General features: G+C 40.7%; 1 protein-coding gene across 9 annotated transcripts in view; it reads right to left on the bottom strand.

Annotated features, from left to right (window-relative positions):
- PDE11A (phosphodiesterase 11A) overlaps positions 1 to 24,469 on the bottom strand; it is a 219,773-nt gene that overhangs the window by 3,917 nt on the left and 191,387 nt on the right. For all 9 annotated transcript variants that reach the window (XM_039494567.1, XM_039494563.1, XM_039494564.1 and 6 more), the window contains 4 exons: positions 22,612 to 22,689; positions 21,093 to 21,156; positions 17,089 to 17,163; positions 13,117 to 13,200 (listed from right to left, as the gene is read on the bottom strand). In XM_039494567.1, coding sequence (XP_039350501.1) covers positions 13,117 to 13,200; positions 17,089 to 17,163; positions 21,093 to 21,156; positions 22,612 to 22,689 — 301 coding nt within the window. The remainder of the gene's footprint in view (positions 1 to 13,116; positions 13,201 to 17,088; positions 17,164 to 21,092; positions 21,157 to 22,611; positions 22,690 to 24,469) is intronic.

Below are 24,469 nucleotides of genomic sequence, written 5' to 3'. Positions count from 1 at the left end.
CTGGTGTGGACAGCCAACCCGCTCCAGAATTCAGAGGCAATTAGACATACAGGCCCTGATGGCAGTTCACCAGGAACTTCCTATGCAAAGCAGTCATCTTGTTATGGCGATGGCAATGCTTGTACAGATGTACATCAACAGACAGGGCTAGAGCTGGCAGAAATGTCTTGAATTGTTGATGAAAAAGGATGCACATGTGGCACTGCCCCATAGTGGTTCTTCAGTTCCTGGCAGACTCTGTACTGGCCTGCTGCTGTGCAAGGTCTGTTGCTCCTGGTCAGAATAACACTTCTAAGCCAGCACGTCTGCTCTGAATGCCTGTAGCTTGTACAGTATGGGTGATAAGTGGGTCCTGGTACCAAGGCAAGTCTGTTCTTTGCTTTCTGTGGCCCTAGTCCAGTCCATTTCCCACCCTGCTGCACAGTCAATATCATTATCTGTAGCAAACCAAATGTAGTGCAGTGGTGGCTTCATACTGGTTGGTGAAGGTGGAGTTGCTGGTATTATACATGGCCAAGATATTCTGCTGCCACAAGTACTGTGCAGTACCTCTGCTTGGGGTTTCCACTGTCCCCATGGGTATGTTAACATGGACCAAGCTAAGCCTAAAGGATGAAATCCTGCTCCTAGCTCCTAAAAGGGAAAGCAGTATTGGCCCTAGCTGTATTAAGAATGGATCCAACCATACTTTTTGAATCACAAGTTAATCAACATATTTTGTGAGCTGTGAACATCTTTTTGATTCCCTATGTGGATATATAGCTTGCTCGTAAATTTCGATTTAAGTGTATATTAACAGGGCTAGTAACTCAGGGATTTACAGACTAAATAACAAGGATGAGGACACTTTTAGGATACTTCATGTACTCCTTAACGTTACCTAAGGATATTAAAATTGGGTAAAAGAAATTAAAATAAATATTTCACAAAGAATAAACCAGATCTTTGATTTTTAGTCTTATTACATCACAGGCAATTAATTCTGTTAAATAGTTACAGAATATGGAGTGTAATCTTAAAAAACATTAGCTTGTGTTACACATTTATCAAGCTACCCTTCGTTAGAAATGCTCCACAGTGCTGATTTTGCACAGAGTATCTAAAATGTCTTTATTCAGACATCGACTTGATGTTTAAAACACTGCTTCTGTATTGTATAGTTTGGCTTTGAGACCCCTTTATTTTGATCTACTCTTAATTAAACCTTCTACTATACCAGTGGAAATTAGCTTTTCTTTTCTTTTTTCCAGTAACCAAAGCATTTCACTAGCATTTTTCTGATACAAACTACACAAACTGGATTTTATTTGTGCCTGAGATGTAATTAAAAATCATTTGATTACTATATTTCTGGCCCTGTTTTACTTATTAAATTTCCCTAATCACTTTTCTTTTATGAAGCTTCTGGGAAATTATCTCAAAAGCGACACATTTCTCTTCTCCCTGGCAGGTTCTTGAATATTTACTGCATTACATTCATAGCACTTGTCCATGATCTGAATTAATTCACCAATTCATTCTTAAAGCTATTTAAGTTTTATTTGGCTGTAGCCCAATCAGGGTTATACACCTCTGGCTCTTTGTTCTACAATTTACTTTCCATTTTACTGAATGAAAATCCCTTGAAGTACTGTTTCTTCATGCAACGCTTTTCTTTCATTTATTCCTCATAGGAACTGCTATGCCAGTGATCCAGTTAATTTGGTGTCCATGTTCATAAAATCCAGTCTGTTTTCTGGAGCCATGCTACGGAAGATGGACAACAGTTTGCACAGCTTCCAGAAGCCTCTTTATGGAGTTGTGTGAGAACTTTGCTTTGTTTATGCTTTTGTTTTGTTTCAGCTTCTGTTGTCAGATCCAGATTTAAAACTCCAAAAGAGTTAAGTGCACCAAAAGAGGAGGCTGCAGTTGTAGAAAAAGACTGCACTCTCCCCATGACGGGTAGCCCACCAGGGACAAGCACAGCCCCCAGAGGCCTGGCTGGGAAAGTGTGTGGCTAGGGCAGCTAGAAGATGCACTTAATCATTGTGTTCCTTCGAGACTTCTGCCTGTGAAGTTTTCTGGAGCCTACCAATATAATTTATAGCTGTTATCTCCAATGAAACTTCCAAAGGAGGGCAGTGAAGAAAACAGTGCCTGCCCTCCCATGAATCCACCTGAATGTAGAGACCCCCAGTGGTGCAGGAGCAAACTGAGGAGGGGTGGTCTGGCACACAAAATATATTCAACATCCTCTGAATTGAACAGTTATTAAAATTTCCTTCTGGTGATAGCAAAACATTCTGTACACTATGAAAAATAATGCTCCAATATCTGTTTCTAATAAAGTTATGGCTGGATGGATTCATAAAACAAACTTCTTTTTATTGATAAAAATGATCCATATGCTATAATAAAGAAAAAGTATATTATACATATAAGTACTTTGTAGCAAAGTGTACTCTGATCAGAGTCAAAATTGTTCTTGTTGTCAAAGGGAAGAAATGTGACTGAGAGATTGGAAATCTATTGAAAGAGCTCAATTGATGTGTTGCTACAGTTTCTAGGCAAACTGCTAGTCCATCTGTTAATAATAACTTAATAAAACCAAGGAATCAGTATATTCCTTTTTCCATGAGAAGATGACTTACTGTTTCATAAATACCAATGTAATGTTTTATTTGGTTCTGCAATTCCTGGTTTTGCTCTTGATCCCACATATTTTAACAGTTTGGGCAAAATATGAAACGACTCTACCCCTTTCCTTTCAACATTTGTTTTGAGGATTGATCAATGCCTTCTGCCTTGCTGTTAAATAGATTTTGAAAAACTCGTTAATCCATATCAGTGTCATATCCTTATTTAGGTCTTTAAATTTATCCTCAGCTGGGGAATTCTGCAGGTAACTGTGATTCTGTTGTGTTCAGTGCTTAAAAGTGTTTCATCCATCATAATTTCTAGTCCTTTTCTGATACAATATAGTTTGTTCTTTGTCTTTCTTGAAAACTGAATGGCTGTTAAATTATCCATTTATCTTCTTTCAGATCTGCTGTACTCACTCTGTTGGTTGTCTTTTCTACCTTATTTGCCAACTTTTCAATTCATTTCCTTTGCTCTGAATATGCGTCTTCATTCACCACTCATTCCTTTTCCGTGCAGTGGCCAGCTAATTCTGCTGTCATCTTCCTTGAAAAATGTGTAATTGCACAAATAGTTCACCACCTTTTTTTTTTTTTTAGGTGATGTTTGAACTCAATGTGTGAAATCCACTGAAGTCAATGGCAGATCTCCCAGTGACTTCATTGGGACCAGCATTTCACCCAATATTCTTTCACCTATTCAGTCATTCTCTCAAAAACTGTTATTGACTTGTCATTCCAGCAGAGGACTGGATGGGGTTTCCTTTGAGGCCTGTCAATAACACTGCTCTGTTGGCTATATGGTTGCTTGAGGAGCAACATGAAGCATTCTGTCCCTTGGAGGGCTGAGTGTACTGTCTCTCCCTCCTCTAGATGGTCTGTGAAAGCTTGAATATTCCCACATGATCAGTGGCAGTGTAACGTGCCACTTCTTTGATCCAGTTGTCCTTCAATAACCCCACTAAAATCACAGATTTACAACAAAATACCATCTATGAGACTGGGGGAAGGAAAGACAGAGAGAGATACTGAGATCTTTTTGTGTCAGTTGTAATAAACATTTGTAAATTCTTAGACACCACAGTTGATACATACGAGTGTAGATGGATACAGTGTTGGGCAGGCAACTCTTCTTCACCAGTTTTGCCCCAGACCCTTCAAAAATTGTGCCTCTGGCATGATACTTCCCATAGTCATTGTTCGCAATGCATCACTTAACTGGGGAAGTGCCCGCCACCTTACTCCTGTGATTTTTTTTTTCTGGTTTCCCATCTGTAGTGCTCCATGTTGATCCTGAACTGCATTCCTTTACCTCTTCTCTATCCACCAGAATTGAAACAGTAGCAATAAACATATTATTCTTAGTTTAGGAGAATGAGGTTGGGAAGATATCCAACGATGTCTATTCCACTACTAGAACTTGGAAAATGAACCAGAGCCTTAAAAATCAGACGTGAACCTGAACTTCCTGAAAATTCAAGGGATGTTGGACTGGCTGCTCTGGTTTGGGTTTGTCGCTGGTAGAAATATTCCTAGGCAACCTCTCCAACAAAAAGACTCTAAGTCTGAACCATGTACTTCTGCTCCTGTTTAAGAACCACAGAAGCTCCCTTTCCAGCTGCCCCTTTCCCTGTGGAAGCCCCTACGCCCAACTTGATCCCTAGCTACCAAACCCTCTGGCATAGCCACATAGTGTAATTAGCCTGATCTAGTTTTTCCTGAGGCAGATGTTTTTGTGAGCATAGCAGACATTGCTGCAGCTGCTGCTCTGCCTTGAAAGGTTTTAGCAGCAGTGCCCCATGGATGTCAACATTCGCAGCAGAAAATGAACCCGTCACTTAATCTGCCACCATCTATGCCAGACCTTGTCTATAGTGTGTCACATTCTGCATGCTGAGATTATATGCCTTAATCATCTGCATCAGGCAGGCTTTCTCAGAAAGCACAGACACATTATCTTTCAGTGTCAGTGCTCAACTTAACTGTCACAAACAAATGCTTCCAAATGCCCGGTTCTCTGTGGTATTCTCTAGCACCTATCAGAAATTTTAGAAAGATATCCTTTTCAGCCTTCACTAGGGAATAATTCAGTTCAGAAGCCTGTACTTAGGCAAAACTAACTTAAATTGGCCAGCATTGATCAAATTATTCATTTATATACATTTTCTGAAGGATCTAGCCCTTTTTCTGTTTACAAACAGGTTTTGATTTTCATTCATTCATTCGCTTTTAAAAAAATTGTGAGCACATTTCAGACAATGGATTGTTTCCAAACTGTGACTGTAGGCTATTCACTATTCATTATTTGTGGGGTTTACCTGGCTGACTAAGTTACATGGGAGTGTTTTTCCTCACTCATTGGATGACTGAACCTTTTTAAGAAGGAAAAAAACCCTAACAAAAATAGTGAGCACTCTTCTCTATGTACAACTAGCCTTGTCACTAGCAAATGTGGGTAAGTGTACAAAGAAACATTCGTACAAACAAAAAACCCTTCACACAGACGTGTTCATGAGTATAAGAGACAGAAACATGATTTGAACCAAACGCTGGTTGGAATTTAAATGTATGTTCATGAACACAGTTTTGGCTGCATACAAACAGTTTTAGATTTTACCTTAATAAGGAATTCAAGACTTGGCCCTATATTTGCAAACTTCTTTTAAACCATCCCATACAATAAATTCTGGGCTGAAGTACACTTTGGAAGGTGATATCCAAATCCTGAATTTAATTTTTCCCGCATCAAAACTCACTGAATTCAATGAGTAAAGGTTGAATCAGGATTTAGTACCATGTTTGTGATCCTTAAGCTTCCCTTCTTGTGAAGGGCACAAAGGCCTGGATCTACAAAGGGACTCGTGTGTTGCAATATTGAGTGTTGCAATGACTAACTTCTGGATACCTAGAAAAAGCACAGGAACAACACTGCAGTCCGCAAAGCCTGAGTTAGGTGTCGAGGCTCCCTGTACAATGTGTGGGGACAGATCAGCAGCTCAGAATGTAATCCACAAAAGCCAACATGCTAGGCAAGGAGCCACCTCAACGAGCTAATGAGCGATGCTGATAAGAGGGGGTGTGCTGTAAGCCCTGCCCTTCTCATGTATAGGTGCTGATTGAGGGCTGCAGGTAGATGCTTATCTCTGCTAGCAATCCACAGCCAGGAACCCCTCTCTGGGACCCAGGTGACTAAGGTGCCTAAGTCATTTCTTGTGAGAATGTGTTAGGTGCCTGCCTCAATCCACACACAACTGCCAGAGGAGTTAATGGGATGGGCATGGATGACTCATGCCTGCTAATACTGGGGGACACAATGTAAAAGGGGAGAGCACATGACAGCCCCACGTGTTGCCTCAGGGAGGAACTTCCAGCCCCACTTCCCTGAGTCAGGGCAACCAATCCTGCCCGCTCACAGGGGACTGGGGCCATAGGACTGAGGAGTATGTGCCTCTGGGGCCAGCTGGGGCCAGCCCAGCCCCGGGGTGACTCACAGCACCAGTGTCTCTCTCGAGCTTGCGGACACCTCAACAGGGGAGGCGCGGGGTGTGGGCAATGCCCCTACCTCCAGCTGCACAGAGGCCAGGGAACCTGCTCCTGCTGCCTTCCCCAAGTGACCCCCGGCCCTGCACCCAGCCTGGGGACCACCGTGCTGTCCTCACCCCATCAGAGTTATTTGCGGTGGAGAAGGGCTCTGTCTTTCTCCCGCTTTGTCTTCCCCCGGCACGTTTCTGGCTCGCTCAGCCGCTTTCCCTGGCAGCCGAGCCCAGGCAGGGAGCAGAAGGGATGGGAAGCAGCTGCTTCTCATGTTGGCTGTGGGTGGCTGCTCCAGGTTGCTGCTTCTGTGCAGTTTGGTAGCTGCCTGAGAAAGTGGCCCGTCACCTCTGCTCCCCGCCTGAGCCCAGCTGCTGTGGACGGGGGCCGAGCAAGCTGGACATGTGCTCGGGGGGGACTCTGCCTTGTTCAGCCACTGTTCCCAGCAGCCAGGCCTGGGCGGGGAGTGGAGGGAGCAGGCCGCTGCCACCTCCCCAGCCAGACTCTCTGACCCAACATGTCCCCCAGTGCATCATATATGGGGGTGGTGCAAGTACCTATGCTTACATTATAACTTTACCCAGCGGTTAGACACTCTCCTGAGAGGTGGGAGACCCCTGTTCAAATCCTTTTTTCCCCTCAAGCAGAAGGGGCTAAACCAACCCAGGGCTCCCTCAGCGCAGGTGAATGTTCTGACCACTGAGCGAAACGTTGTAAGTGTTGCTGCTTCAGTGGGCCCCAATGCAGCAGCCACTTAGCATGCCTGAAACTGGGATTTAAGTGTCTAAGTACCTTTTGTGGATGTGGGCCAAACTCCCTTTATTTTGTCTTGCTCTAATGGAATAGTGAAAGGTCACTCTGCACCCCTTTATATTTATAATAGTAACTTAAACTTTTGGTCCAAGTCATTTTACAAAGTGTTTGCCTATGATGGGATGCCTGCCCCACACAAGTGATGAAAATGTGAATGTGGGCTAGAGAGGCCAATACTGCTTGCAACTAGGGGCTGTGGTAGGCCTAATTAATGATGAAACCCAGCTGGGGAGAGGCTGGATAAACAGGGGAAGGTTAGACCAGAAGGGGCTGCAGGGATTAATTTAGTAGAGAGTAAAAAGACCTGTAGGGAACAGGAAGGTTCTTGCAGGATGAGTGGCAAGGCTGGGTAGGAAGAAGTCTGGTACAGTGACCCTTGACTACCTGTCTTAAGGGCTCTGGACTGGAATCCCATGGAGAGGGTGGGTTGGTGTTCCCCTACCAGCCACTGTAGAAGATGGCATAAAGATCCTGACAAAAAGGGCTACAGACTTTTGAGAGCCCTGAGTAAAAGGATATATGGGCCACTGGGCTCAGATGGAGAAATTGGACACTTGTTTCTATTATCCTGGAAGAAGAGAGATTTTAAAGTGACTCAACTGGAGGGCCATATCAAAAGAAGCAGTAGACCAGATGGTACAACACAGGACAGAACTGCTATGCCATGCCCAGCTGTGAGGGGGTGCTGTAGTGGTGAGTCCTCCCTTCTATGGTGCTGTAATTTTGGGGATTTCTGTCTGTTCTCCCTGTGGGTCACAGAAGCATTACTACTGCTAAAAGCATTTGCCTTTGATACGCTTTTGAATATGAACTGAATAAGTTAGAGGGTTGTAGCAGTGACATCATTTTATAGACATTACTCCATAGACCATGTAATTACAGGGTCAGATATGATCTGCTGTTTAATGAGGATTAGCAAGATAGGGATATCAAAGTACATGGAGGAAGCAACCTTTCTTCCTTGGTGTGTGTGTGAAGAATACTGTCTGATAGAGAAGCAGAGACTCTTATTGTCCCTCAACATGAAGTCTAAAACACTGAAAATGTTTGGTGGATCAGACAGATTCATTCTCTCTCTCCCCCCACCAATTTTTTTTTCCCATGGAGATGTAAAAATTAATTTCTTTTGAGCATTAAACTTTGCAGCTTCTGGCACCCAAAAGAGTCTTGACTAAAACTGAAATAAGCAGCCATCCACGGAACCAAGGTAGAAGCATGCAGCTGTGGACTTCATCTTCCACAAAGACATCTCCCTTAAATGTAAAATAGCTGCTGTCCCTTTGTCACTGACTACCTGACTATGTATTTATACACACAAAGGCAGAGTTTGACCTTAGGCCTTGCTATTCATGATGTTACTGTCTCAGCCCAACAGAGCAGTCAGCAGCAGGGGGATTTCTGTTGGCATCTTTTGTTTGAAGTCAAATCTTTAATGTTTGTAAGATATCTGATCAGATTTATATTTTTCTATATCTGTGCCTCATATGGAGGGCTGTAATCTAGTCTTAGGGAAATCAAAGCTTTTAAGGTCAACCCTGCCCTAGGTGCATGCAAAATGCAACCCCAGTCTAGAAGAGTATCCTTATGCTGTTGAAACTTGAACACGACTTGCATGGAGGCTTTTAGTGCCTCAGAATCTGTGAAATGCAAATTAATCTGTCTTAAATGCTTCACAAATGCTGAGTTATTCTAGTTACAGGGAAAACTGTGTACATGTGTGTCCAATATCTACTGGAACTGTAAAACTGCCCCCCAAGTGCTCTTCCCCATGCTGTGAGCGCATCTAACAGTTGGCATACACAGTCACTTCATGTTCAGTGTGATGCCCTAGATTTTTCTGCTTTAGACAAATCTGTTTCTCTCCTCTTCTGAAGAGTGTGTCCTAGCCAAAACAGTGGAGGCAATACTACTTTTATACTTTATACTGAGCCTGTATCAGGAGGCTTGAAATATTCTACAAGGAAAAAGCTAAGTTTTTGGAATTACTAAATTAAGCTACTAAGTTTGATCACCTATTTTTCTATTTGAGTGCTTCCCTGGGTAGTTCTTAATGAAGAACAAACATTGGGCATAGAAGCATAATGAAAGTCTCAAACTATTCAAATGCTCTAATTTTGAAATAAATGTACTGTAATGCAAAACAAAACTCCAGTGTCATATAAAATATTCTGATCACTAATCATTACATCTAGTTATAAAGAAAAGTAAATTCAATAAAGTTATAGCATCTTAAATATAATAAAGGACAATGAACAAAGAATCAGGAAGCTCTTATCTTCACAACCATATGATGCACAGAAGGGAGGAAAGAATCAAAGCTGATTACTACAAGCACTAGAATTGGAAAGTTTCCACTCTCTTAAATTTTCTAACTTAAAACAACACTGGCTAACAATTAAACTAAATAACCAAAAAATTTTAAAAATGCACATATAACTAACTTTGAAATATTTTGATTTTTTTTAATAAATGCTTTCTAAAGACAAATTCAAACTTCTTAGTTTTTCTTTGTATTATTAAACTGTGTGCCTGGTAGGATATAACACTAAGGTCCTAGTTTTTAAAAATGTACATGCCCAACTGCATGTGCAAAAATGTTAGTGTGTTTGTGTGCCTTATTGGCATAAACAATTTTGATGTTTGCATATTCAGTATATATCTCAGTGCCAATATAAGTACACATACACTTCACTTGTTCCACAATCACAGATTAAGAATACAAAATTGCACGCTCTTTCTGAAAGTCCTAAAAGACAGTCCCTGTCCTCAATAAAAATAGCCATCACTCTTATTCACTGAATGGAGATATTTAACTAATGACAGGTCCAAACAGCTTGAATAATTAATATAATACTCTTAAGAATCTAAATTGAGCACACCTATATGGTAGACATCCCTCATTTAAAGTTTTTGGAAAATGATACACCAAACATACTTCAGATTTATGTTCTGTCATTATATAACCACACGTATATGCTAATTCTAGAGGGATGCTCTTATAAATTCTTATCAAACAACAGATATTTGATTGAAATCGAGTTCCCTGCAGGAGAAATTGATTCATATGGGTTAAGGCCTTGCTAAATGAAGTTCAAGGTATTACTTCAATGTTAGCTTCCTCACCCATTAGCTCCAGGTCCCTCCCCCCCCCACACCCCTTTATTGGAAGCAACCAATGTATTTAGAGCAGAAAAGTAATTTACTCTCTATGGGGCCTCCTCTGAAAGGTCATAGCTAACTGCAGTTTTACACACTTTTGTGGTAGCTCATTTAGGTTGATTATTCCTGGTCTTTGGTCTCTTGGATCATGGGAAAGTCAAAGCCAGCCAACAACACCCTCACAAGAAAAACACTTATAGGTGACTGAAACTGGCCTCTGCAGTGCAACAGCATAGGGGGCATTACTGGGCAGGTTGAGAACATGAGGGAAGAGAGCTGAAAATGCACTGCACTCCAGCAATCCTTGACTAGTGAAGAGATCCATTAGGGATGGCCCTAGCCACCATAATAATTTAGAGCAGCCTAACAATCAAGGGGAGGGCTACATTAGCAGGAGCTAGACCTGGTGAGTGGGCTTGTCTGTTTACATTTTTAATAACTGATACAAAAATACCTTCAGATTTAGACTTTGGAAGTGTCTGTTTCTGCTTTTTTTTCTCATTTTGGTTTCCTTTAACTGAAGCTTTGGAGGCATGTACAGTAGCATTATTACATTTTTCTGAAGTTAATCAGCATGACTTGCAGGCCTTTTACTGCAGGTCTTACTAAGCGCAAACTCCCCTCTGACTTCCGTCGGGAAATGGCTACGTGCACATATCCTTGATTATTGTTTGGATTAATGTTATACCAAAATGGCAATACTAGATATAAAATTCTACACTTATTCAAACCATTAACTTCTAAATTATATGCCAGTGCAATATATAAGGATTGTTCAGGTTTTGCTAATTTTTATTGTCCACCAATACTCCACCTCTTCATGCTTCATTCACAAGTCTTGGATGTATCTATAACTGGGACCTTTGTATCCCATGATACGTACAATTTGTTACAAAGGTTAAAATTAAAAGAGAAAATTATATGGAAAAGGTAAAAAACCCTGAACTTGAAATATTTGTGGTGCATATAGTTCAGTCCTAAAAAAGGTCTCTTACTATCTGTAAACAGAGAATTTACAGTGCCTTTGTGCATCATTGATGCGATGAGTATACTGAGGTTTGATTAAGTTGGATATGGAAATTCAAACTTGGGTTTATATTCAAGAGGGTAGCTCACACAGTGTGATACTGTGACATCAAGTTTTCTGTTTACCCCTAAGGCTGGTGCTGCAATGACTGCAAGGTTTGATGGTGTCTCTTTTTTTTTAAGTTGTTGAGCAGCAGGCTAATAGCTGCACAGCATGATGCAAAGACAGCAGAAAAGAGGGGAATCAGATGTGAATATATTCCCCACAGATCTCCTGCTAGGATGGAGCTAACTAACCAGTGCTTTAGTGTTCAGATCTAGTCTACTCACACAGAGGCTGCTTTGATTCTCTGCCCACCCTGCTTTATTGTACTCTTTCTGATTAAAGACACTGTCACAAATAAATCATGGCTTCTGGCATAAGAATTTGGATTCCCAATGAGGTTGTCATGTTTGGGAAAATAAGACTAGCAAAAATACGTAAGGGGGGGAAACAGACATTGTAATAAAACTTATCTTTGTATAAAGGTAGGACTGCTAATTGTAAAGACTGTTTTGTTAATGCCCATTTTTCACTTATTTGGAAGCTGCATGCTCATATGCCTCCACTTTTCCCCTCCGCTTTAGCAGCTACTAGTGACATGTGGCTCATAATTAGAAGACAAATTCCTAAAACAATATTTTTCTTATGGATAAGAGTTAAATCACACAATTACACGTCCGAGCAATGGAGTTAGTATGAACAGACTGGAACTGCTATTAAACGCTTGTCCTTCATTCCATGTACATTCAAATGCCTGTTGAAGTCGCAGGGAATTCTGGGAGCACAAGGTTGTGCAGGAGGAGATCAAACTCTTGCATAGATTTCAAAGTGATTAGTTGGTCATTCTCATAACATACAGTAAGTCTCCTTTAATGCCTCATTAGATATTAATTTTCTAATGTATCTGTTTCCCCTATTTTGTGCACTGATGGCCAAATCCTGCAGTCTTTATTCAGGCAAAATTCCCTCCGACTTCCATGGGAGGCCAGCTTGAGACAGAGTGAAGGGTTTCTAGCTGAGTTTGGTTGTCAAACGTGTTGACTCAGTGACTTGTGGTTGAGATTGTAAAGCATTACTGTCCATCTTAGCCATTGTATAGCTGTGCCTTGTATTAAAAACAGAACTAAATAGTGAACTGCATGTTCCATGTGGGCAAAATTCTGGATCTGTTTGTTCTAGCCCATTTACTGTTTATGAAGTGCCCTCTATATTCAAGGTTTGCTGGTACCTCTGCGTGCAAGCGGAGGTACCTACTGGCTTTAAATGTCTGGATTAAACTGGAAGATTCTGCTCACGTGCAGCCCCTAACATAGCTATTTTATATGCACCTGATTTGTACCAGCAACACAAGGAATCTCTGGGTGTCTGATCATAGGAGTACATTATGGGTTAGACAACATACGGTACTTGCTGAAATAAGGACCACATCTCCAGTGATTTCAGAGGCCCTGGCCTGGAATGCCCCTCCAAAGCTTCTGTTACACACTCTGAGCTTGGAGAAGAGCCAGAACTAGAGTGGAATAATTCAGCCCTGTGCTTTCCCTTGGGCCACAGCTGTTCAGGAATGGGTCTATATGCAATGCTGAGTCAGAATTATCCGTTGAATAAACCATTTTGCACAGTATAGCCCTGTTATAATGTTGTTGTCTCATATGTCAGGCAGAATGATGAAAAAGATCCTTGCCCTTGAAGCTTTTAAATTTAAAGAGAAATTATATTTACAACAATCGTCTAATCTTTTCTTCAGTAAATTTAAAATTTTCTGTTTTCAGCTTAGAATTTTGAGTAAAGTTGAAGAAGGAAGCAAGTTAAAGGCGTTTCATGAATAAATGCAGTGACTTAAAGATTCAGACTGCTTCTAGGGCTGTTGTGTAAGCTACCTCTTGGAGATGCTCTGATTCTACAGTTGTAGAAGTAAAAAAATACCTGATACAGAGGCATGCAGATGCTATCAATCCATTCCAACTGCAACCTGGGTAGTTCATCTTTCCTGTTCCGATCAAAAATAGCCTGAATGGAGAGAGGGGGGGTGTGGGGAGAAGTGTTACACTTCATTACGCTAGAATATTTTACAGATGCTTTATCGAGCACTTTGGAACTATGGTCAAACTTACAAACTGAATACTTCATGAACAACAATCGGTATTTATAGTCTTCCTAGCCCTTTGTCTAGGATGAAAAATCAACTGTTTTTTATTTTCAGCTTTGTTTATGAAATTTGTAAGCTGAATTTGACTGTTTATCTAATGGTATCCTAGTGGAAACCGAAGATGGGATCCAAGAGCTCACTTAAAGAAGAGAGAGAGTCGAATTTTGTGTGGGATTTTGAAAATTTTAACCTGGACTCTTAAGTAATGTAGGTATTTCTGAAAATCCCATTCTTTGTTCAGTGTAGACTGTTTTTTGTAAGCTTATTGCAAGAAAATTACCTTGTGTGGACAGTCAGAGGATACCACTTTGTCTTCCTGACCAGCTAGCTTCTCTAGATTCGCTAGCAGTATCCACATGATTCAGCTGTAACACATTTTAAGTGACCTGTTTTACGGCTGAATCATTAAACATTTTGGAGACTGCTACTGTAGCTTTTTAAAAATTCCCATTATTCAAATAGTAACACTCTGATTTTGGCCCTTATCCCTCAGACTTTACACTTTGTGTACTCCATCATTAGTTCCAAGGTGGATTGATTTAAATCAAAGTAGATAAAACACAGATTTTTAATCATGATTTAAATTAGCAAGAGGTAACCTTGATTTTAAATAATTGATTTTAATTGTCCTACATTTGTACCTTTTAGTTCTTTCCCTAAAGAGAGGTTGATTGTTATGAGTTGATGATGATTAAAGCTCATTGATTTACAACTAAATATAGCCTTCATGCTAAATTAGGAGCATCTTTTTGCTAATGAGGAAGATACAGTACATATATTTATTAAAGCAATTATGTAGCTTAATTTAAACTTATTCAGTTGCTTAATTTCTACATCTTTATTATATTAGAAAATGGTGGATGATGCTTGCTTTTTTTTTTTTTTTTTACTTGTGATTTGTGTCAAGCTTTACTTGGATGGAAATTCAAATGCAATTAAAAATGCACAAAACCAGCAGTTTGTTTTTTAATTGAACAAACCTACCTTTAAATGCTGGATACACAAGAAAAAAATTATCAAAACATGTTTTCCATTTAAAACTGTTTACTTTAACAAAGGAAGTATTGTGTGTAGTTTAATGGAATTCATGTGATTATTTCTGGTCACCATATGGTTCAGGATTTTAGAACTCCTCTATCCTCTCACACCTAGTTTTTATTAATAAATTGGAAGAGGAAAACAAGCTTTCCTCTCCCCCAGCCCCTTCCAACTCCCAATTGAAGTTCTTAATTTTGAATGAACTACTTATGGAACTGAATTTGTTGAACAAACTGAACTGAAGAAAGTATCTGTTCTCTGCATCTGCAGAAGAGGCTACTGCTATCAGAAGCTGGTTTAGCAGTTCAACAAACTGGTTTCAGGTGCTCAGCCGGTGACTTCCACCAGTCATATGGGTTGACTTTTAAAGAAAGTTGGCAGCATGCATATACTACTTAATATTGTTTATAATTAATTTAAATGACTTTAATAGATATTTGCAGAGTTGTAGCCATGTTGGTCCCAAGATATCAAAGACATAGTGTGTGTGAGGTAATAGCTTTTATTGGACCAATTTCTGTTGGTGAGAGAGAGGCTTTTGAGCTACACAGAGCTCTTCAGGTCTAGGAAAGGCACTAAGAGTGTCAGAGCTAAATACAAGACTGAACAGATAGTTTAGCATAGTTAGATATTACCTCTCCCACCTTGTTTCTTTAATAGAGGCAGTAATTTGGCCTTTTAATATAGACTGTTTTTAAAAATAAACCTGTACTTTTATTTAACATCAGGGTTTTATTTAACTTCATTTTTAATTTTTTTTTAAATTTTCATTTTGTTTTTAATCAACTCTCATTAGTTCACATTGGCTCAAACCTTGACCCATCCCCAGCCCAAGTAATTTGTCTTGAAACTGAGAATGCCATGGGGTAAAGAGGAGGGGTAGAATTTTTCTTTCAGGCCTTAGAGCAGGAGTGGACCCATATTGTGGGCAATTCCCCATCCTACTGGCTGGAGTAGGCACCACAGCCTCAGTGCCATTCCTGTGTTGGGAAGAAAGCCCTGAGGGACATGCACAACAGCACATCCCCCTTCCCCTCTTTCTAAAGCTGCTGCATACAGCTTTCCCAGAGCCCTCAGGAGCTCTGCTAAGGTGTATATCCGTGCACACGGTCCCAGCATCCTGTTCTTACGCCCCGCCCTGCTGATTCAATGAGGTGGGTTCTACTATATTAAGGAGTCTCCATGTCCATGATCTCACCAAGATGCACACCTCCTGATATGGCCTGGATTCATTTTTAATATTGCTGATGCTAGGGTATTTGCTTGAAATGTTCCAAGGCATTAGAATTCCCTGCTATTTGAAGATAGTAAAGTGTGTTTTAAAAATAAATAAAATTATTTTCTGTTACAGTGGGACTTCATTAGTGTGAGGAGCACGCTTTCACTTCTATATGCATTATGTGAAATGCACTAAATACATATGATATGGAATGGTACTTTCCGTTATTGCAGGCTAGATTTGGTCCAAGGCACCAACATTGTTAGTGCTATGGCTGATTAACTGCTAATCCACTGTACCATAGCTACTTTTTTACTTATGTACTTGGGAAGGTCTACACAGAGAACTACTACAGGAGAGAAATTCATTATCTTTTCAGGATCCTCTAGCTTAATGTACAAAGTTGTAAACCATGCTGAATCAGCTCACAGTAACAGAAAGTCGCTGAGTCAGATCCTCAATTTGTGTAAATTGCCACAACTCAAGAGGTCATCAAGTCCAGTCCCCTCATGGCAGGACCAAATACTGTCTTGACCATCCCTGATAGACATTTATCTAACCTACTCTTAAATATCTCCAGAGATGGAGATTGCACAACCTCCCTAAGCAATTTATTCCAGTGTTTAACCACCCTGATAGTTAGGAACTTTTTCCTAATGTCCAACCTAAACCTCCCTTGCTGCAGTTTAAGCCCATTGCTTCTTGTTATATCCTTAGAGGCTAAGGAGAACAAGTTTTCTCCCTCCTCCTTATGACACCCTTTTATTTTTAAAAATAAGCCTACTGAATGGCTTCAACTTGAACTCCTTAGAACCCCTAACTGTCTGTCTTGTCTTCCCACTCACCCCCCAGCCCCATGAGTCTGCTTTTAAGATATTTAAGTGGGAAGGTCCTCTCTTTGCATCTCCCACTGCAAATCTTTAATAGGGTGGGGGTTTTGGTCACTTTTCCTCTTTGCAGTTTCCTCTGGTGCTTTTCCATGTGTCTTATCTAGATCTGTATATGATGTAGAGACCATCCCAAATAACCCTACAGTGATGGTGGTGACGTTACTTGTAGGCATACAGAAACGATTCCTCAAAGGGTACAGGGATACATCACATAAAACTGATGTTAGTAATGTCACACTGTAACACAAATGAAGTAATTGTGCTTTCTAGTAATCTGACTTCTGATGTGAATAATGCATCTTGGATATTGTACTCAGTGCTGTTGTAAAATGAATTGACGACAATGTAAACCTTGGGATATGTATAACACATAGGCTTTGAATCAAGCCCTTACTCAGTATTTAAGTAATTGGGAGGTGTCTTTCCATTAATTTCAATGGCCTTTGGATCAGGCCCTAAATATCACTGCCAGATTCCAGTGGTAGGCGGTCTATATCTCTTCTCATGAAACCTGCTTGCTTCTCTGAATTAAAGCAGTTACCAGAAAACAATTTTCCTCCTCCACATACAGGTAGCTAGTTCAAAAGTAATGACAAACTTACTGAAGGAGTGAGTTTGAGTTCAGACCTCTCTCTGTCTCCTTGTTCAAAGAACTCACTGGTTACCAATTCAGCTGCCTAAAATAGAATCACATGAAAGATTAAGGTTCATGTTAGCTATTTGTAAGAATCACAAATTTATTGCTTAAGGCCCCTAATTATAAATTCCTGGGTAGTCTCATTCATGTGCTTACAGTAAGGCAAATGCTTAAATACTTTGCTGAGGCTGAGTCTCAGTTATGGGACACTGTAGGTATACTCATATCTATATCTCTGTAGTCATGTTCCAAAAACACATTGATTTCCTTTTGATGCCTGTCAATGATCAGTCAAATTGGAGCAGCATGTAACTTATGCATTTGAGAATAGAATAGAATGGTTATAAATTTTATATGCCCACATGGAACTATCTTTGACTTTGTAAAGTGTACATGAGCACTCTGGGTGCTGCCACTCCTGCCTCTGAAAACTCTGAGTTTTTAGAGAAACAAAGCTAATTGGTAAATTCGGTGTTAGCTAACTTAATGTGAAATCCTAAGTTTTTTGTTTTTCTGTACTATATGTATCCTATGCCACTCTAATTACTGTAGCTCTTAAGCATTTAAATATAAACACAGATTAAAATTGTCATATTTGATTAAATGTAAGAATAGCGGCATTGACTTCTTTGGATCTGTATTATACTCTTTTGCCAGACTCCATGAAGCTGCCTTCATTTTTGACAATGGTATGTGTTACTTGGAAGGATGCAGTATTCAAAACAAGATTATTTTTGAAAACACTGGAAGCCTAAAGAAACCAGTAAAGCCCAGACTGCAAGTGACTTTAGTATAAACAGCAGCTTTAACTAAAAGTACTTGCTGTCATGCACACCCACAAATATGTAGCTACTGAGATAAAGGTGTGTTTCTAAATACAAAAAGCTTGGAAACTCAAGCTGACATTCTGTTCTTAACTCATCCTGTTGTGCTATTTACTTTTTCTGAGGTACTCTGATAAGAAACCATTTCATATGCCATACCCAGGCACAGAAGAATGAACTAAGGATAGAATATGCACCTCAGAATGACTCTAAATTTCCTGGTCTAACATTGAAATGCAAGATTGCTATGCAGTCACTTGTACAGGCTATCAACAATCATCAGATCTTAAATTTGCTACAACTTAAAAATGAGTCACAGTTGAAAGCATGTGAACTGAAATTATAAAATGCTTTAAAATCGTCAGCTAAGTTAATAATTACCTGCAGAATCTTATCTCACTTTTTGGAATGACTTTTTCTATATGGAGCCCCATCATGTGAATAATAAAATCATGGATTAATACACCTTGCTTTGGAATAATTTAACAGCCTGACAGTAATTATGGGCTTTCCAAGTATCTTCTATATGAATAATCAATATGTACTTGTCTCCTTCCTCCTGCTCTCTTCAACATTCTAGCTGTCTCCTTTTGTATGTCTTGTCTTGTCCTACTCCTAATCTTTTGGAGTGTTTGTACTTTGCGCTTATTTTTTTAGTCCCTTCCACTTATGTATTTTTGTCCACCTCTCTCCCTTCTCACGCCTCCTCCAGGTGAGGTTGAGAGTCAGAGTCCCCATTCTGTGGCTTCATTAGTGTCTCTATTTACTTTTATCTTGGATAAACTCAATCAGATGATGCTTAATGCTCCTAGACTGGATTTTTAATACAAAACACATGTTGGGTCACAAAGGAAGGGTCAGCTGCAGCATTTGGAAGTGATAATTTAAAATAGTTGGTTTTACACTTCAGTGGATGACCCTGGATTTCAGTACTGATCTCCCATATCCCAAAACTCATTCAAGAAGTGCTAAGCAGATCCTAACTGACTCTTTTGATACCACAGGAAATGGAAAAGCTAATTGGGTTATAGGGGGGAACTGAGTAATGCCACGAGCTGCAGCAATAGCAGAGGTGGGATTGAAGAGTATTGGGACCTGAAACTTTTTTGTCCTAAACTGCATCAGGGGAACAGGAGCTCTGGAAGGAGATGGATACCAAAATGCTTTTTAAAATATGAGAGAAACATTAACATTATATATACCAGATATTTCCCATATGTTAAACACAGCACAAGAGCAGAATTCACAACACCAAATAGCTATGCAACTCTTTGCTTTAAAAAAATACCTATTCAATAATTACACTAGCACTCTAGACCAGAGGTGGCCAACCTGTGGCTCCAGAGCCACATGCAGCTCCTCAGAAGTTAATATGCAGCTCCTTGTTTAGGAACCGACTCCAGGACTGGAGCTACAGGTGCCAACTCTCCAAGGTACCAGGGGGTGCTTGCTGCTCAACCCCTGGCTCTGCCCCAAGCCCTGCCCCCACTCCACCCCTTCCTGCCTCCTTCCCAGAGCCTGCCATGCCCTCACTCCTCTCCCACCCGCCCCCGAGCCTCCTGCACATCACAAAACAGCTGATCAGCAGTATGGGGAGGGACGGGAAGCGCTGTCTGGCAGGGCTGCCGGTGGGTGGGAGGTGTGGGGAGGGGGGAGCTAATGGAGTGGCGGGGGATATATGGTGGGGGGGCGCTGCTGATGTATTACTGTGGCTCTTTGGCAATGTACATTGGTAAATTCTGGCTCCTTCTCAGGCTCAGGTTGGCCACCGCTGCTCTAGACCAGTGCTTCTCAAAGTGGTGGTCCGCGGACTGGTGCCGATCCGCGAGCCATCGGCTGCCGGTCCGCAGTGAGTTTCCTCATAAGAGCGTCGGATAGGATAATAATATGGCACCGGTCCCTGGCACATTGGGGCCGGGGGGGGGGAATTGCCGGTTTCCCACATCAGATAGCTTGAGAAGCACTGCTCTAGACCATGAACTGCAGCTGTGTTGATACATCCTCTGTGTGATAAGGGTTTATGTTTTGCAACTGAGGTAATGCATCCTTAGTACCTCATCACCTTCCAACCAGAGTCCCTCCTTGTCCATCCCCAAGAAAACTGGCTTCTTTCCATTTTACTTCCTCTCACCTAGTCTCTATCTTCCAGTCCACTGTGTTTTAACTTGTGGAGATCACTAGTCCCATCAAACTCACTCATGCCACTTACCCACTTTACACTGTCAGTGGCCCATCTCCTAGATGCCTTCTGCTGCTGGATATTCATCCCAAGCTTCATCTCCCAACACGAGCTGCCTTCAATCTACATGTTACTCACTGAGGTAAGGTTTGGAACTGATAGTAGTGGAGATGGGTCATGCCAGTGATTGAGGCTGGGGCAAGGAAAATTTCTGGCAGTGGTGAATGGATGGCTGTCAGGGATCTTGGATGAGGCCAGTCTTGACCCAGCCAACCTTCTAGCTACAGGACTTTCTCATCCTATAGTGGCTTGTCCCACCAAACCCTAAATATTAATGAATGCCTAGGTAGTCTATACATTTCTCAGGGCCACACTCAGCCCTGCAATTCTTTTTCTGAGTAAGGAATGCTGAATAGGGCTTTAAAACTACATCTTGTAATGTTAAGCCACTGCTGAGATAAAGAAATCTGCTAATTATGCTAAAAAATGCATATCCTATATCCATTAGGACATGTGCGTCAATTGGCAGTTCCTGTTGGTGTTCCATGTTTAGGACAAATTCTGCTATTGTCAATTGGTTATAGAATTTTGTACATTGTAAAGGGTAACTTTGGGTTTACCTAAAGGGAAAAAAGTTTGCAATGTGGGGTGTGTGTGGTGGTTTTCCCCCTTCTCCCCCCCCCCCTAAAAAAACCCTCCATTTTTTGTATGTAGTTAAAAGGTTAATAGATGAGAGGATATAAAATAAGATCTCTTCAGGTACCTAAATATTGCTCAGCAGCATCAAGCAAAGGAAAAGATTGTGCAATAAGCCATGCCTTGCAGAAACCCTTTGCTACTTTTTTTTAAACTGCATTGATATTGCTGTAAATTGACTGAAGTTTTGTCCCCTTGTAAGTCAGGGCCCTGGGAATATTGTCCTGCTAATACCCCCTCTTCCCAGCCCAGCTATTAATCATGACTTGCCTGTCTTGAAATCTCCCACGGTTTGGTCACAGCTCCGAGGTCACAGGCTGTCATTAGCATTGATCTGAAAAGCAGAAATGAACAATACAGACTGACTGACCTTTATTGTATTGCTAAACAAATCTGCCCTGAATGCATAAATAAAAAGTCAGAATTAGCACCTTTTTCCTCTGGAAGGAACAGCAGCACTGTTTGAAATTCCAACCATCAACATATTTTTTATATCCACATTATACCTACAAAGTTTAATATAATATAGATTGAAAATGTATTGTATGCTAGAAAACTGTATCACTACAGACAAATCAATAATTTTTGCTACTATTTGTACTTCTAACTGGTGATTATACTGTACAATGCAGGATGTAAGTAAGGGAGTTATTATATAATATCATTCAGACAGGATTACTCTGTCTACTTATAGGTGGTTGCTGTAGCAAGAGAACCTATAATCATGAGAGGCATTCCAGACACTGTTTCAGCAGTTTCTTAATTTTTTATTGCGGGTGAGCAGTAGATTTATAAGGGCTACACTGTTTCACTGTAGTTTAATACATGGCTACAACTGTTTGGTACACATTAGAAGGAACTATTCAGCTGTAGAAAGCATTTATGTACAGTATATGATGCAGATAAAAGTATGATGATGCTTACATGAAGAACCAAGACACTGAAAATGAAGCATCTAATATACTGTCCAAATCTAAAATTAGGGACGGATGAAATTTTATGGAAAAATAGGAAATAGCCCATACCTCAGCCCTCAAACACAAAAATGAAACAGCTGAAATTTCAGAAAGGTTAGGTCACCACATATATGGGTGTAGGTACATGCACAGATGACACCTGTCTCTCTTGAACCCAAGTTGCCCTCGCCCTCCTTCCTCAGTCTTTGCTGAGAAGATGGGCACTCAGAATGTGGCCAACCTGCTAGGTTACATTGCTGTCTGCAAACCTTTCACCAGTTGGCAGCTCTTCGGGGCCAATGGATTGCAGTGCATTTGCAAGTCCCTAACTGAGGAGCAGGTGGGGAAAGGGAAATTCAGCAAGGGAAAGAGGCATTAAAGAGAGAGAGGTGGGTCCAGGTTGAGGTGGAAGATTAACCAAAATGTGGAGGGTTATTTTGTTTGAGAACTTTTCAACCCTTTTGCTCTTTATCAGTGGGCAAAAGGAAACACAATATCTGATTTGGGTTGGGAGAAGTAAGAAAGATGAGTTGGGGAGGAGCAAGGCAGGATGGACTCATGACTTCTTCTCCCCTGCTGGCTTTTGGAACTGGGCTGTGATAGAAGTAGATTCAAACAGGAACTGCTCCAGGAGCCCTTTCTTCCCTACCCAGGGCTGTGCTTTAGAGCCACCATCTGGCCCCATATTTGGTAATGATTATAAAACACTTAGTTTGCAGTAATATAGAAAGCCTTGTTTTAAAATAACTATCTGTATTCCTGACCTTCACCTCCTTAAACAAATTGTGGTTATATCCCAAAGTAATAGGAAAGCAAAGGAATGACTCGCTTACCGAAATATTTCTCGATGGCTTTTGACATTCCAATTGTAATTGCTTTTACTAACAAGTTCAAAAAACTCAGTCCTTCTTCTGCAACAAAACACATAATCAGGAGGAAAAACCAGAAACTTCTGGAGCTGTTGTGATATAAACAAATTTTCTGTGAGCACATAAAATCACTGTACCTCCTGCATTAATGTTAGAAAATGTTAAGTTGACAAGCTATTTCAATGAACCATTTTAATTTTGAAACATGCCTTATAACTGCCTAGCACTATCAGAGCTGTCAGATAATAGATGTACATACACACATCACTATATCGCACCTCAATTCTCAGTTTTTATGGAAGGTTGAAATGTTCTGCCTGTAACAACATATAGCCAATAGGACCATCTGCACATAAAACGTATATTAAATGGTGATGATACTTTGCCTTTCATCTGAGGATATCAAAGGGCTTCCCAAAGATGGGTAAATATTATTTCCAGCTGAGGCACAGAAAGGTTTAATGACTTGTCCAAGGTCACATATTGAGTTGGTGGTAGAGTCAAGAATAGAAGCAAGAATGACTGACTTTCTCATGCTCTAATCACTAGAGCAGCCTGCTTCCTTCCACAAGACTGAGTGGGGAAAAATATTGAAAGGAAGGCAATCCATAGTTGTTGCATGTTAACCCAAGAAGAGATGCTACACAGTCTGTCCATCAAACCACATGTGTGAAGTAAACATGGATCACTGGGTATGTCTACACTGCAATAAAACACCTGCAGCTTGCCTGTGTCAGCTGACTTGGGCTTGCAGCTATACAATTGCATTGGGCTGAAGTCCTAGAGCCTGGGCTCCAGTCTGAGACCAAATACCTACACTGCAATTCTATAGCTAATGCAGGACAGCTGCAGGTGTTTTATTGCAGCGTAGACATGCTTACTGCCTGCTTATATCATGATGAACTAGCCTGAGGATAAAGGCAGCAAATGTTGGTGCCAGGTCAAGATTCACTGCTAAAACCTCCAAATACTGGCCTTTCCCTCAGCTAATGGCCCTGTAGTTACCAGTTAGTTCACATGTGCACAGCGCAGGGTTTATGGCTACTCCTGCCCTCACCTGCCTGTGCTAACTTCTCAGTGAAGTTGACCGAACATAACCCGTTATGTTTACAACCCCCCGACTGGCATAGGAAAGATAGCATCAGTCAATGTTTTTGGTTTTGTCTATTGATTTACAGCTTTCCTGTTAGGGAAACATATTTTTTGTTCTTACATTCATGTTCTTACATTTTAAAATAATAAAGAACAAACTCTACCTTTTAAATCTAAAGCACAAAGATCAGTCCAACCATGTTAAGGCTGGCTTGGAGCCTTCTCACTAACCTACACATAGACTGTCCTAAGTCAAGAATTTCAACTGGGTGCACAAGATGCTACTGTAATGAGGGCCCCATTGTGCCAGGTGCTGTACAAACATAGTGAGAGTTCTTTTACAGCCTGTTAAATGAAGGCCTAGCCCTAGTTAGATTGAAATTATAGACACTGACCACTTCATCCACCCACTTCTGTACTAATTGCACATTCAAATAAATGCATCAGTATGTTCATATGAAAGTGCAATCTGAATATGTGATCATCAAATTTCATACACTTGGTGCTGCCCCCCCCCTCGAATACATTGCTCACTAGAAATGGATAGAATTTAAAATGGGGCATGTAGGGGCCTAGCAGAAATGCTGCAGGCCCCAGATAGCCTGTATTATGTTGATACAGTCAGCACTATTAAAAGGTCCTTCAGTTATGAATTTTATAATGGCAACTAGAATTCTAAGGCACAATGGGTGGTTCTCTAATAACGTATGGCTGGGATATGAGATCAATT

Source organism: Mauremys reevesii, linkage group 11, assembly GCF_016161935.1.
Source record: "Mauremys reevesii isolate NIE-2019 linkage group 11, ASM1616193v1, whole genome shotgun sequence".
Taxonomy (NCBI): Eukaryota; Metazoa; Chordata; order Testudines; family Geoemydidae; genus Mauremys; species Mauremys reevesii.
Note: the sequence above shows the minus strand (reverse complement) of the source record. Positions and strands in the feature narration are given on the sequence as shown.